The sequence below is a fragment of the Vanacampus margaritifer genome, chromosome 20 (genome assembly GCF_051991255.1).
Source record: "Vanacampus margaritifer isolate UIUO_Vmar chromosome 20, RoL_Vmar_1.0, whole genome shotgun sequence".
NCBI classification, from domain to species: Eukaryota; Metazoa; Chordata; class Actinopteri; order Syngnathiformes; family Syngnathidae; genus Vanacampus; species Vanacampus margaritifer.
The window spans coordinates 15,800,029-15,816,027 of NC_135451.1; the positions used below are offsets into that span (position 1 = coordinate 15,800,029).

At 40.8% G+C, this 15,999-nt stretch overlaps 1 protein-coding gene across 7 annotated transcripts in view; it reads right to left on the reverse strand.

Annotated features, from left to right (window-relative positions):
- Positions 1-15,999, reverse strand: part of pou6f2 (POU class 6 homeobox 2) — a 75,885-nt gene that overhangs the window by 40,408 nt on the left and 19,478 nt on the right. For all 7 annotated transcript variants that reach the window (XM_077554985.1, XM_077554987.1, XM_077554984.1 and 4 more), the window contains 2 exons: positions 10,628-10,728; positions 5,061-5,286 (listed from right to left, as the gene is read on the reverse strand). In XM_077554985.1, coding sequence (XP_077411111.1) covers positions 5,061-5,286; positions 10,628-10,728 — 327 coding nt within the window. The remainder of the gene's footprint in view (positions 1-5,060; positions 5,287-10,627; positions 10,729-15,999) is intronic.

The following is a 15,999-nucleotide window of genomic DNA, read 5'->3' on the forward strand; positions in this document are numbered from 1 at the left end:
CCGCAACCTCTGAGCGACACCGCCGAGCGTCGGAATCAAAACGCCAGACGGGGCGGCGGGGCTTTGATTGGCAGCCACGCCGGCTCTCATTACGGCAGGTGAGTGGGATGCCGACCTTTAAAAGCGGCAAGCCCGAGTACAGACGAACGACGGCGGCGCGCTCTCACCTCCGCCATTACAACTTCGGCGCCTCTCTGATGTGATGCGCGGCAAATAAGGCGGCGGCGGCGTGCGCTTATTAAGAGCTTCCAAGTCAAGCGGCGCCTTCGCATTAACTGCGAGTGCGGAGAAGAGGAGTCGGCGGATGAAGACTTTGTTGCGGTTCGCTTTGATGCGGCGACTTTTACAAGCACGTTAATCACCATTTCCTTGTTATAAAATCATGAGGAAAGTTGCCATCATAAAAAAAAAAAAGAAAGAACTCATTTTTAAAAGTCGAGCACTCATGTATGTTTTAGATTGGTAATAGCCGACAATGTTTACAGAGCTCCGGTGTGACGCAACCTACTTTTGGAGCCTGTGTGAAGTCAGCCGGGTTTGTGTGCGCTCTTGTCACAAAGGATAACTTTCCCCCTTGTTTAGTTTCACTGCGAGTTTGTTTTTTTCCCGCTCGCATGAATCGTTTCGACAAACATCTCGTTCCTCGGCAAGTTAGCACTCGGATTCTCTGCAAACAAATTCAAAACAAGTTTAAAGTTGCCAACGGTGCCCAATCGCTTTTTCATGGCGGGACCCCGAAATGATCAACAAATGATGATGCCATGCCCCGCCCACATTGGATGATGTAAGGAAAGACGCATTGCGATTCAGCGTGTGTTTGATCAGGTCTCGTTCCCTGGTAGGAGTTTATCAAAGCACAAACCATGCAGGCATTTGCCCAAAATGGCTGCTTCAAACCAAAATGGCCGACGTCCACTTCACTATCAGGCATGCATCCTTGAGACTTTTTCATTTGTTGTGTCATGATGGACATGTCCAGCCATTTTCATGTCAACAGTTGAAACTACTTTTGAGGCCTGGAATTTGCCTAAAATGGCTGCTTCAAACCAAAATGGCTGACTTCCTCTTCAATTTCAGGCATGGGACCTTGAGACTTTTTTGTTCGTCAGGTTATGATGGACACATACAGCCAATTTCATGCCAATGGGTCAAACTGGTTTTATGGTGTCCTAATGTTTTTTTGAGTCTGAGGTCTGGATTCACCTGAAATGGCTGCTTCAAACCAAAATGGCTGACTTCCTCTTCAGTTTCTGGCACAAATCTTTGAAACGTTTTTTGTTTGTCGCCCAACCAATTTCGTGCCAATGGGTGAAACTGGTTAGAGGCAAATCCAGGTCCAGCAAGTAAAACTCCTGCCACAGTTTGGCTTTAGCCCCAGATGCTAGCTAACTAGCTAGCTTCCTAAAAGGTAAACAATCACCATGGGAGCTAGCTAAGGATCTAGCTAACTAGCACCTGGGGCTAAGGCCAAACTGTTGCAGGGTTTTTACTTTCTGGACCTGGATTTGCCACCTCTAAAACTGGTGTTACCTTGAAAAAGTAGCCTAGTTATATTACTGATTACTTCACTTTCAAAGTAAGTTAGTTACTCTTTAGATTACTTAAAAGTAACTAAGATTCTAAGTGACTTTATTATTTATTTCGGCAGAAGCCGACTCCGCTTAGCATAAAATTGATAACTGGTTTTGCCAATACTTTTTTGGAAGTAAAATTTCTGTCTCTACTTCCTTCATCGGTATTTGCATAAGAAGACGTCAACGTATTGAAAACATGACTTGACTTAGTCCACAATTTCCACCCCCACTTCATTCTTGCGCATGTGTTAGCTATCAGATTCATGTAAACGTTCCGGTTCACAGTCCGTCCAATTAGCAGCTCATTAGCCGCCTCATTAGGCCTGAGCGCTCGCATTAGCTGGACTCCGCCCGCCGTCTCATTACGCAGTCTGCCAGTTGGTCTGATCTGACACTAATTAGGACGCAGCGTGAGCGCGTGTACAGCACGCCGGCAGGCCGGCCGCTGTCGTGCCGCATGCGATTAATCGGACCTGGGGGGGGGGGCGAGGGGGCAGCGCCGCGGCGGTCTGACAGAGGTGCTGCGCCAGCAGGCCTCAGTCAAGCCCGCCCGTGATCTGCTGGGACAGCGGCGAGCGGAGGGGCCCCCCAGAGGGCCGCGGGGGTCCGGACATAGTCAAGACATTTAGCTTCACTCGTGACTCGTGTCACTTTCTCTCGGCGGAGGTTCCTTCAACGCGTCGCCTTTAGACTGGGGGGGTTGGGGGTTGGGGGGGTGCTGGGTGGTTGGGGGAATCTTGCCTGTTCTTTTATGGGGATGCCGCATACATTAGAAGAGTTTATTTATCTGTTTGCTTGAAAGGGTTACAGGCGTCACCATTTTTAGAATGGATTCATTATTCCAGCAATTATTCCATGGATTCATCGGATAACATTTTATTTTGCATGTGCAAGTGTATTATGAAAAAAATTTTACCAATTGATTTTTGTTTGTTTTGTTTGATTAATTGTTTCTTTTTTTATTTAGTATAGATATAAAAACAACAACTTAACTACAATTGTGCAATATCACATGACAGCGATTGATTAGTTTAAATCCTTCTGTATGCTCTAACATAAAAAAACGTATAAATAAGTCTTTAGGACATTGGTCATATTTAAAATAAAACGTTTTTAATTTTTATACGTTTTTGGGAGCAAATGAGTTAAAAATAAAACGTGTAGGGAGTTGTTTTGTAAAGCGGAATTAAACAAATCCATAAATGAAACGCTCCCCGTATCTCACTGAGCAACAAATGCATGCGTACGTAGCGAGCTAATTTTCATAAAAGGTTTCAAAAGATCTTGTCAGACGGTGAACGATTGTCTGACTATGTTCGAAATGGTTTTGTGAAAAGTAAAAACTGTCTGTGAACATCCTACAAATCCTGATGAAAATCCTCAGTTTGCTACGTTCGCAAGCATTCACCGCTTCAGATTCGGAAAAAGGCTGATGTCGATATTTGTCAAAAATTGGTTGAAATGGCAAATATCGGCACCGATAATCGGCCCGGCTGATAATCGGTCTATCCCTACAGCAAACTTATTGTCAAGTGAATTGACTTCACCGTCCCCATAAAAGGATTTCCAAATAACAAGAATCCATCAAACGTGCGTGGCAAAAAGCAGGAGTGGCGTTCGTCCCGGTGTCGCCCCCGCCCCCGCCGACGTGTTTGACAATCCCTCGCAGGCGCTCCCGGCGCTGCGCGTCGGCGCCATTCTCATCCACGTGAAGGGATTTATTAAAAGCTCTGCCCGCCAGCCGCGCTTGTTGTTATTTATGCATGTTTGTGTCCATTAGGCCGCCGCCCGCCTTTGCACGCGTGCGTCCACTTTGCCCCCTCCCCTGCACTTTGTTGCCCCCTCCCCTGCACTTTGTGCTGCACCGGCATTATTGTAATGCCCCCTCCCTAAAATAAAACACACACACACTGCTTTACATGGACGTCTTTTGACATTAGTGCGCTACACTCATCCAAGATTCATGACAGACGTGCGTCTGCCCCCCCCCCTTCCCCTCCCCTGCCCCCTCCCATCCCATCCATCCCTCAATCTAATGGTATAAAAGAGACAATGTTTTAAACATTAAAATGAAAACCATTTACAAGTATGATCAAAAGGGAACATTTGGACATTAAAGTTTAAAAGGCACACATAAGTACAGCGGCCGGATGGAAGGATGAGGACCAGATAAAAAAAAAAAAATGGGAGTGAAAAGGGGAAGAGAAAGTGCTTTTGCGGCGCGCTGCAAAACGGTGACCTGTAATTAATACGCTTTGCTCTTTAAGGCCGGTTGAGGATTGGCTGACAAAGCCCTGAAGGATTCCGAGCTGCTCGCAAGGAAACCTTGGCACTATTTGGAGGAACAGAAAAAAAAAAAGAAAATAGAAAAGATTGTTGCGTGTCCATCACAGGATGGAGAGAAAAACAATCAGCACGTACAGTCTTCTATAAATAATAACGAGCAACTTCAACGAGCGAGTAAAACTCAAAACGATGACACGTCATAGAAGCTGGACCTCCGCAAAGGCACGTTTATGCTAGGCTAAGTTTAAAAAAGAAAAGAAAAACATAAATCAATGTCGAATCAATTTTCATTTTCATAGCCCGATATCGATTCATAAAGCCATAAATCGATTCTTGTGATTTATTTGAGTTATTTTTACTCATCACAGAAATGTAAAAGCATTTTCTCACATTTATGAAAGACCTGACTTATTTTACTTAAAGAAAATTCATAATCTTTTTCATTTATATTTGCAATCATTGAATTACAATATGTTAATCAATATTGAATTGAATCAGGGGGAAAAAATCGAAATTGAATCGAATTTAACTTGTTAATCGAAATCGAATCGATTCAGGAAATTAGTATCGATACCCAGCCCTAGTTTATACTGCACTTATTAAATACAGATTGCATTGTTTTTTAAGTGCAAGTATTATTATTATTCTACATTTCCTTTAGGCCAAGTTTTTTTTTCTGTTTGTGTATTTTTTATATCTGCATTAAAAAAAAATATATATATATATATATATTTTGCAGCAAAAAAAAAAAAAGATTGCATAGATTTTAACGTTTTTATTTTTTTCAAATTTAAAGCGCTAACTCTGGAGATTCATTTAAATTAGGGCTGGGCAATATGGCCGAAAAAGTAAAAAAATATTATTATTTTTTTTCAGTCATTCAGGACAATTACCATTTTAATCGATTATAATCTAATAAACCCAACAAACATTTATTTAAAGGTTTCATTTATTCAAAAATAATTCCTGTGCAAAATGTTCATAACATTCTGTAAGAACATAAGAACAAGAGTTTTTAACAATTCAGAAGCCAAAACTGTATTTCACGATTTTAGCACATTTCGATTCAACGATTACATTTTTAAAATGACAATGTATCGAATTAATCTGATTTATCGCCCAGCCTGAATTCGAATTTTATAAAGTGAGACTCTTTAGAACTTTTGGGGAGCCAAATGCTGCTTCACCACCACGCCTTACCTTGCAGGTTGTGGAGGGGCAGCGTCATGATGCCCCCGGCGGCGGCCGCCGCCACCAGGCTCTGAAGGTTGGTGGTGGGCAGCGAGAGGACCAGGCCCTGCTGGCTGCCCAGGTGCCCGCCGGCGTTGAAGGGGATGAGGATGGGCTGGTTCATGCCCGCCGCCGCCGCCGCCCCGGACATGGCTCCGCCCACCGCGTTGGCCAGCTGCTGGGCCACCAGCAACGACTGTGGGTTCCCGCACATGACACATCCCAAGTTAACAAGATTCCGTCAGCATCTTGACATTGACAACAGTTGGGAATGGTACGCGATTATCATTGTGGTTACGATTTGATGATGAAACGATTATTAATGTTTGTAATAAGAAACAAGAGTTTGAAACATTTCCGTTATGTTTTAATGGATACATATAAATATATAAATACAATATTTAGAGATAGACCAATCGGCCTGGCCGATGATCGGAGCCGATATTCCGATATTAGGCATTTTAACAAATATGGGCCTTTTTTTTTTTTTTTTTTTAATCTGACGACTGATAAATGGAGCTATTTATTTACATTTTCAGTTAACTTTATAAGAGATGCTGCTGACCTTTTGTTTTTGTTTGACATTAATAAATGTAATAAATAAATTAATAAATAAAGAAATGTGAAAGTTGAGGGGGGGGGGGGCGGGTTACCATAGAAAGCTATAAAGATCTACGGTATTTACTTGCTTAAGTTTCCATGTAACTTTTTAAGACGTACCCTGAACGTTTTGTTAGAAATTTAGAAAGATGTCAATTGTCTAAGAAAAAAAAAAAATCATAAAAATTGTTCGATTAACATGATTTAAGACATTACAACACAGCCCCCACCCGCCCCCCTTTTTACTGAAAATGATTATCGGCTTCAAATATCGGTTATCGGCCCCCCATGGCTACCAATAATCGGCATTGGTATCGGCCCTCAAAGAAACCTTATCGGTCTGCAAAAATGGACATAAAAGACATTTTCCTATTGGAAAAACGGCAGAATTTTGAAAGAGAAAAAAAATCAGTTTTGGCTTTTCAACATAAAATAAATTAAAATAAAAGAGCACAAAAACCTCATTGTTTTTCATATACAAGTAATTCCGTTAAAAACCCATTTAGCCAACTTATGAATTTGACATCACATGTGCTCAGAGCTCAGCTAACAACCAATCACGGCTAACCTGTTTTCGGAGTTTGGTCATGTGACGTTGGCTAACTGAGCCATGATTGGTCGTCGTTTCATTTGTCTACAAAAAAACGACAATAAAGAATACCAAAATAATTTTTTTCCGCGACGGAATATTTGCTGTACTGCCAATGAGTTGTGCTGCTGAGTAAAAAGTAGCAAAAGATTGAAAGCGTTGCGCGCTAATCATCCCGTTTGGATGTCATCGCCACGCGTGCGCTTAGCGTGGCGTCGCTCCTTTCCCAGATCAAATTGGTGAGAATTTCTCTTCCCGCCTGTGATTTGTGCTTCGTGCCACTGAACAAGTCTCCTCATAGCGCAGCCAAACGCGCCTCAAACACGCGGCGCTTAGCAAAAAAAAAAAGAAAGAAAAGAAAAAAGTTTCACGACTTTACTCTTGCGGCGGCGTGAAAAAAAATGTCTTTAAATGTCTTTTCTTTGACGGCTGCGGGATTTGGAATGTCGCTTTGCCTTCAACCGAATACTTGGGTTTGTGCCGGCACCAGTAAAAAAATAAATAAATAAATAAACGCGACTTTGATTAATACTGCGATTGTGGAATGAGAAACCGAATAATGGAATAATCCGCGTGAGGGCGAAAATGACTTCTCGTAAGGATCTGGATTAGTGCTGTCACTATTGAATATTTTTAGAATCGATTAATCTGATTTCTTTTAATTTTGCATTAAAGTGTATTACAAAAGCACCCCCACCCCCCCTCACCATTACTATTCAAGATCACTCGATACCGTTTATCCAAATCATTCAATACCATTTAACATAATTCCATATCTTTCAACAACATTCCACCTTATTCAATATTCCACGTTTCTTAACTCATTCACTGCCATTGACGGTTATAGACGTCAAAAATTCATTTGAACTATTTATATTAGTTTAACATTTTTTCCACTTTTGTTAACAAGAGTATGAAAACCTATAAAAAAAAAATTGGATTGTACATTTAGAACAGATATAAAATTTGTGATTAATCGTGAGTTAACGCATGAAGTCATGCGATTAATTCCGATTTTAATTGCCCGACGCTGCTAATTTTGAATTGTAATTAATCACATGACTTCAATAGTTAACTCACGATTAATCATAAATTTTTATATCTGTTCTAAATGTACAATAATTTTTTTTTATAGGTTTTCATACTCTTAACAAAAGTGGAAAAAAATGTTTAACTAATAGTTCAAATAAATTTTTGACGTCAATAGCCGCCAATGGCAGTGAATGAGTTAATTTTTTCATTCAGCATTCACACACAATTTCTGCCGAAATTGCTTCATTTAGTTAATAATGAATCTTATTAGATGTGTTCGTTCACAAAAAAAAAAAAAAAAAACATTTGATAGCTGCAACCCTACTATGGATTGTTTCATATTAATATTGACATCATTTAGACACTTGAGTTGCGGTTTTGTAACATCGGATATGAATCAAATCCATTTTGATACCAACGTAATTTCGCATCATTCAAATAAACTCTGCAGGTGCGAATGCAAGTGGCGGCACGTTTGCCAACAGATTTCCTCAGCCGAGCGGTCGCACTCGGCAGGCCTGACAGCTGAGTGATGACAAGTGGTCTCCTCGGGGGGCGCCAGGACACACGCACGCACACACACACACACGCACGCTGGACGCGGGACGGGGCGCTGTTGCCCATCAGGGGTTTGAGGAGACTCCTTCATCCGCCCGGCAATTCGGCCACTGAGAAATTGCCCATAATGGTCCAGATAGCAGACTTTTGTCACCCTAAGTGCGAGCGAGGGGAAGGCGAGGCGGGTTCGCGTTGGCTAAACTAGCGGCGGATAATGGCGCTTCCCACAATATCCGGCCAGCGAGAGGGGGGAATCTATCAAATGTATTGATCTGGCCAGAGGAGAATTGGCTACGACGTGCGGGGGCGCCTTTGTTTCTCCAAAGTGTTTGCTTGACGCAGGCCGGCCCCGCCTGACAGCGTTCATATATTAGACGACGGGCGGCTGCCGGTGCGAGCTGCTCACATTTCTCCTCTTTATTTCACGCCGTACTGCCGACGCTGAGGCAGCGGGTGGATGCGTGCGCATTTTCAGACCAGTGCTTTGAAATTGGCTGAATAGAATCGATTCCGATTTTTTAATGGGCGATCGGATCCGGAATCGATTTTCGATTGAGAACGATTTTTGTGTCAAAATGATTTGATTGACTGATTTTTGCTTCAATTTATAAATGTTCAAGCAATTGTAATGATCTAATCCAGTCTGACTCGCTAATGCTAATTAGCACGCTACTCGCGGTACTTTTATCACTCAAAAGAACGGCTCCACGCTGCAAAAAAACTATTTTTATTAGTTTAAGTTGATCATGACTTTTTCGTTCTACTTGCTAATGTGGCTACAACTCAACAGTGTATCAGACCGCGTGGAACCACACTGCCCCCAAGTGGCCAAATAAGGTACAACATGAACAGCGCTCCCAATAAAGGCAAACACAAACAAAGGGAAGACAGTACAAAATAATTTAAATAAAATCGATTTTGGGACATTTAAAATCGATTCTGAATCGTACTAAATGAAAATCACGATTCTTATGATAATCGATTTTTTGCCACACCCCTGCTGAATAGACCGATTATCGGTTTACCGTGCTTTTGTTTAGTTAGCAGCCTGGTGATGCTAACGTCCACATTTCTCCACGTGACGCTAGCCGTTAGCATGTTTTGAATCTGAATCTCAGCTCCGCCCCTCTTGTGTAAACTTTGCATATTGTATCCCAAACTGTGCCGCTTGAGCGCAAAATCGATGGGTATGGTGTGACTTTTCTCCAGCCCTAATGTGTCATCCTGGTGTGTTTAAATGTGGACACTAATGAGACAGACGTTAATTAACAGCGGCGAGCCACCAGCCCAATAAATCCAATCAGATCGGACAGAGGCTGATTTAGCGATTAGTGGAGGCCGCGGGCTGGCGGGAGGGCGGTTGGGGGGGGCGGGCGCGCGGGCGGTCGTCTCCGCTTGTCTCCTCATTAGCGTCTCCACCGAACCAATGACATAAAAGCTTCATTCCTGCACATTGGACTCATCAATTATTCAATAAGATGCCTTTCGTCAAGGAATTGATTAACAATAAGATACTGGATGCAAATGTGGTATTGAAAGTACTGCAGAATGTTGAATAGAAAGCAAACATGTTTAAATGTATGAACAGTAAAAAAAAAAAAATAAATAAAAAAATAAAAAGAAATTGTGGATGAAAAAGAAAAAATACTCACTAAATGTGCAAATACTTGCCGTTTATTGGACAGCGCCAATATTTTGGGGATTATTTGCAAAAGTGGGTAAATTCCGATTTTGTAACTTCAGAATCTGAAAACAACTAGTGTGCTTCAGATAAATAAATAAATAATCACATAGAATTTTTTTTAAAACATCTGAATTAAAATGTGATAATTTTTTTATTTTAAACAACAAGAAGAAAAACATAACATGTTTAGTTTGAGATTTGGATTAAAAAAACAAACATGTAAATACAAATGTGTGACATTTTTATTAACAATAAAAACAAAAAGTGTTTTCTTTGGGCTTTAGATAAAAAAGAAAACAAATCCAAACAATTGAGACTTTTCTTGCACAGCAACAATATTTTTGTTTGAAAATCATATATATACGTTTTGGAGAGTTTTTTATGTAATGTTATACTAAAAAAGTAACAAATAAAAATGTTCAAGATTATTTGGAAAAGATGTTAATCCAAATTTTGCAAGTTTTTTCCCCCCAGAAACAAACAAATGTTTCTTAAAAGAAAAAACTTTGAAGTACGTGCTTTTTATTGGTTAGTGACAATATGCGGGGGCTACTCGAAAAAAATAGGAATATTTAAATGTTTATCATCAACAACAAAAATCAAAAAGATTTTTCTTGAATGGGATGGATGAAAAAGTAAAAATGAAAAAATTGGGAAATGTATGCTTTAAATGGACAACAACACAAGTGCATTTAAATATTAGTCAGCTTTTCTTTTTTTGCTGTGTTACGGATAAAAACAAAAAAAACTATTGTTTGATATTTTGAAGTTGGAACACAATCAAAAGCATCAAACGTAAATGACTTTAAAACAGGATTATTATTTCAAATTGTAATTACGGGTTTGTTCCCGTGACATCGGTTCAGAACATCTGTAAAAATATTGACGATTGTTTGCAAATGTCTTATTTGGATTCAGCACAAATGTAATTAGTTCGACTTCAGAGGATCACGCAAATCGGGGAAGATCGACAGTAAACAAGTTCTCCAAACGATTAATCGAATCTCAAAAAAATAGTTGCCGATTTCTCATTTAATCATCGATTCATTGTCAATAATGAAGCACTTGACTGACCTGTGGCCCCATGGCGGGGTACCCCAGGTGCGACGGGCCCACTTGACTCTGCTCGGCGGGACTGCTGCTGATGTCCGACCGCACTGAACTTTCACGGGCACCTGCCAGATCACATGGAGGGAAAAAAAAGAGGTTAATAACATGAGTGTGTTTATTGCAGACAGACAGCCTGCGAAATGGTGGCGGGGGTGCGTAATTTGTGTTTAAGCGTTTCATCAATAACCGCCGCGGTGCTGAATAAATTAGCCGAGTGACGGCGGAACGCGCGCGCCTGGCGGCTCCCCGATGGCCTCGATTAGTGCTGAGAGATGGCGAGCGTATTATTCGGCCATTTACATGGGAGAGGATCAACCCGTGTGATCCCGCGGCCCCTCCCCTTTGCGATCGCTGCACTCGTGGCCCGCGGCGAGGCACACACAATTAGACCCGTTTGCCGCCACGAGGGGGAAGGGGGGGGGGGGGTGATGATGATGGCTGCGGGGGGGAGAGGAAGCGTCATAGCGAGTGGACAAATCCTTTCGGCCTACTTGCCGGTAAATGAATTTAGGCTAAATTTAGGGATGTTCAATACCCCTCTCACCAGTACTCAACTCTTGAGCAGTCATCGATACCAATTACCGATACCACTAGTACTTTTGATACCCAAAAGTCACAAATAAAAAATAATGATAGATAACCTTGTATTTTATTTCTATTATGATGCCAATATTTACCCTTGTAGTGAAAGTGAATTATCGGCTTCAAATATCAGTGATCGGACTCCTTGACTACTAATCGGTATCGGTCTTCCTTTATAAATTGCATCCCATTTGAACTGCTCATCCAGTTTACTTTTATCGTTTATGTTTGGCTTTCATCTGGAGCCGATTTTTTTCAATGCTATTTCATGAGGAGCATTGATAAACTTATTTGCTAAACGTATAAATATGTTCTATTTTAAATGTTTTAAGTGTCCCAAATACGTATTTATACGTTTTTAATGTTTTTTTTTAATGCTCGAGCATACAGAAGGCTTTGATTGACCTGAATTAGTTGCTTAAAGCAATGGTAGTTATTACAAAAACGGCCAGCAGGTGGCAGCAGAGTATAAGAGATCAACCAGGGCCATGTTGCAACAAGCTCTTTTCCCCACTGTTTTCAACAGGTTTGTGAATAATGATGAAACTTTGCTATATTCTAATGCTAATTGCTGCAAAAAGGAAACAGATACTATTATACGTTTTTTTCCTGATGAAAGAAGAGACTTTAATCTTTCTTTTGGTAACTTCCATGTTTTTATAGCAATAGAACACAATATTCTGTGGATTTTGCAAAATCAGTCAAAAATCCAGTAAAACAGCCGGAAGGCGAAGCGAAGGGGGTTGCTTCAGTGAAAATGGCTGCCAGTAAATGAGTTAAAAATCAAATTAAAAAGACCCAATCTTTTTACCCTGATTGCAATCAGCTGAAAATGACCCGATCATAATTGGAACATCCCTAATGTTAATGTTTTTCTAATATATATATATTTTTTATTATTTGTTTTCCCTAATATTAATCTTTATTTTAATTTATTATTTTCTATATTTTCAAACCCATGTTTTTAAATTGTGTTATTGACAGTAATTTGTTTTTAACCCTCAGTAATGTGTAAAGCGTACAAAAATAATAAAATATTTGGTTATGTATTTTTTTAATGAGAAAATTGGAAGCCCCGGGGGGAGAGAAAACATGCCTGGAGATTTACAAAAACTTTCACTCATTTTCCCTTCAACCTCTTGGATAAAATGTTGAAATATTTGTTGTTTTTCTAATGAAGGTTTCAAAAACTAAAAAGCAACAACATTCCAAAAAAAGGTCATGCAGAATAAAGTGAGGTGTCCTACTGTTGTTTTATTGATGAATGATTTGTAAGAAAGGAATGCTAGTTTTGATGTTGATCAAAAATTGCAATTCAAGGACTTTTGGGAGACCTTTTGTATTTCATTTCTCACATTTTCCTTTGCTCGGTGACTAATTGTCACCGCTTTTTTCATCCCGATCATGACGGCAGTCCTGAAAGGACATTCGGCAAGTTTTGCGCTTTGACGCGCAAAACAAAGCCATTCCCGTCTTTTGTTTTATGAAAATGGAGTTTGAAGTTTTGCTGCGGTGAATAATCAATGGATGCGTTGCGCGCTGATTGAGTCAGTTGATGCGCGCAATCAAATAGACTTGTTTAAACGCGCTGTGATCTTTTCCTTACAAAGACGGCGAGAAGAGTTTGAAACGTCCAATGGCAAAACGGCTGACAAGAGCGAGCACCCCGCAACTAACCCCCCCCCCCCCCCCACACACACACACCCCACGCCCGTCTTCTTTTTTTTTTTTTCCCGGGGAATAAAATAAAGTGGATTCAAGTCGAGCGTGCGCAAATGTGAGTGAAAGCCGCACACGCGTGTTAAAGAGCAACACGCCGCCGATGAATTTCAACAAAAATACAATCACCTTTCAGCATAAAGATTGATTTTTTCCTAAATGGACGCAGCTTTTAAAAGGAGAGCGTTTCCCCCCCCCCCCCCCTTTTTTTTATTCACAGACGACTCGGCCAACGCGGAGCCTGATAAAATGTACGATTGAACAACTTTGCGGCGAGATCTGCTTGCCTGTCAAGTGTATTTATGCAAGGCATTCTCAAGTCGAGCAAAATCACTTCATCTTCCCCCATAAAATCCAAATAATTGGTGAACGGCGCGACCCGACGCACGAAGCCCACGGCGAGACGCTGGCTGGCTCGCTTTGCCTCTTGCTGGTTGGCCACCGCCGGCTCTCGTCTCGGTGGAGGTCGGGCGCCGAGGACGCTTTTTGACAAGCGCGCGTCTCTTTTCACCAATTATTTCCGCCATTACGGCGGCCCCGCCCTAACGCGCTCGCCAGTCGTGCTCAAGAGCAAAGTCACGATATGTGCAGCTTTTCTTCTTTTCCATTTTTAGGCTGGAAAAATCGCAATATGGAAAAAGTGGCGGAATATTTTCTTGCTTGTTTTTTTTTAATGAGTGATTTTTTAATAAACAATTTTAGAAAACTCATTCACTGGCAGCCATTTTCAGTGAAGCAACCCCCTTCGCTCCCGGCTGTTTTACTGGATTTTGACTGATTTTGCAAGGCCCATAGAAAAAGTTCATTTCTATGTTTAGAATATAGCTAAGTGTCAACATTATAAACAAATCTGTTTACAACACTGGGAAAAAAATTTTTTTGCAACATGGCCCTGGTTCATCTTTTATACTCTGCTGCCACCTGCTGGCCGTTTGTGTAATAACTACCATTGCTTTAAGCGACCTCTTCAGGTCAGAGGCTGCATCAAAGCCTTCTGTAAGCTCTAGCATAAAAAAAACATAAAAAAAAAAAAAAGGTGCAAATTAGTTAATAATCGGTCAATCTGTCAATTTTTTCTGATTAATTGAATTGGATAAAAAATACATTATTTCAAGGTGATTGTGCAGAAAAGGTAAAAACTTCAAATGATCATAATCAATGACTGGTTTGTTCTGTAACATCGAGGTAGTGCTGTCACGAGCCAATATTTTTAGAATCGATTAATCGATCGATTACTCAATCGATTAATCGGATTCCTTTTCATTTTGCATTAAAGTGTATTACAAAAGCATTCCCCCCCTGATTACTGTAACCAGTGAATGGTGTTTTTCACATTTTGTATTCGTATAGTGATTTAAAAAAAGGGGGATTGATGTTGTAGTATGATATGAGATCGGTTAAAATAGTTGTCGATGTATTTGATAATCGATTAATTTTGACAGATGTACATCGAGATTGTCATGCAATTTTTTTTTTAGGATACTGAATATAAAATGAAGTTTATGAACTTATATTATTCTGAAAAATGTACATATACTTTTAAAATATATTTTAAAATCTCACGCACCCCCATTTGAGAACCACTGCCCAAAACAACAGCGAAAAACATCAAAAACCTGCCGCGCTGCCGATGACATTTCATGCCGTCCAATTATCTAATCAGCATCAAAGCGCGGCGGCGAAAGCCAATTATCTAAATGAGGACATTCAATTTGTCATAATGAAGGCATCAATGGGCTGCCTGACGATTGCGGCGGCGAATAATGAATCCGATCTGATCCAAGGATTCCTCGACGCCTTTTCACCATTTCACGAAGGTTAACATGTTTATCGCCTGGGAAGAGATCAATAAATAAGCACCGTTTCTTTAGCAAGATAGCTGGCAATTATCTTTTTATGATCAAAACCTTGAGACGTGGCTAACGCCTTTGAAAAAAAAAAAGATTAAAAAAAAAAGAGCTAGGAGATGAAGATAAATACAAGAATGCAAAGTCAAAAGATGGGGGGCGGGCTGGATTGAATGTTTATGTTGGATGAAAAGATGCAAGATTTAATCTACGGGAGGCGTTTGCGCTTTCATGTCAGCGGCGCCAGTACAAGCGAGCCGAAATCACGCTGTCACTCTCGATGTTGCGACTCTATCAGCAGATAATCTTGCGGCCGCGACAGTAACACGAAGACACTTTGGGAGGAAATGTATTTAAATGCGAGGTGATATAATGCCACGTGTCACAAAGCCGGCGCCGGGGCTGACATTTACTGGGCCGGCTTTTGCGAGCGGCGTCAAAAATTCCCTCTCATTGATCACCAAAGTGGCCACTGGAGAGGCGCTTTCAATGCCGACGCATTTGCGCGTGTGTGCGTGTCTTAATGCAGGGTGCCCCAAGGACTCGGGCACAAAACAATTAGCCTGGATTTCATCACGCAATCAGCATGCCACCTTGGCTAATGCAGCCGCGTCGTACATTGATGCGGGGAATAAAATGGGCGTTATTGAAAGCTTTGTGTCCAGGTTAGCTTTCGCCTCGCTGCATTTATGAATCAATTTCTGCTCATAAAAGAAGCCGTAACACTTAAGCTATTTTAGTGGAAAGGCATTATGTAAGTTGTCAAATGTAGCCGAGCGAGCGAGAGAGCGAGCGAGAGAGCGAGCGAGAGGGGCCCGGTAACGATTGGCGGGCTATTCACGGCGAGCCCCATTTTTATAATGGCCCCTTTCAAAGTGGCCGACTGAGCGCATGTGCTTGCTTTTAACAACTTGTCAATCATTGTCACCTTTTGCGGAAACAAACCGCGCCAAAGGAATTCATGCGCACGCAACGATATCGAAACGCTATGTTGATTACTATGGAGGACCGAAACTGCCCAAATTTAAAATAGATAAATGACTAAATTAAATAAATGAATAAAAATGAAAATAAAAACGGCTATAAAAAATGATTCAAAAATGAAATACAAAAATAAATATAAATGGAAATAAAACAACTATATATATATATATATATATATATACTCAATTGGCCAATTTTATTTTT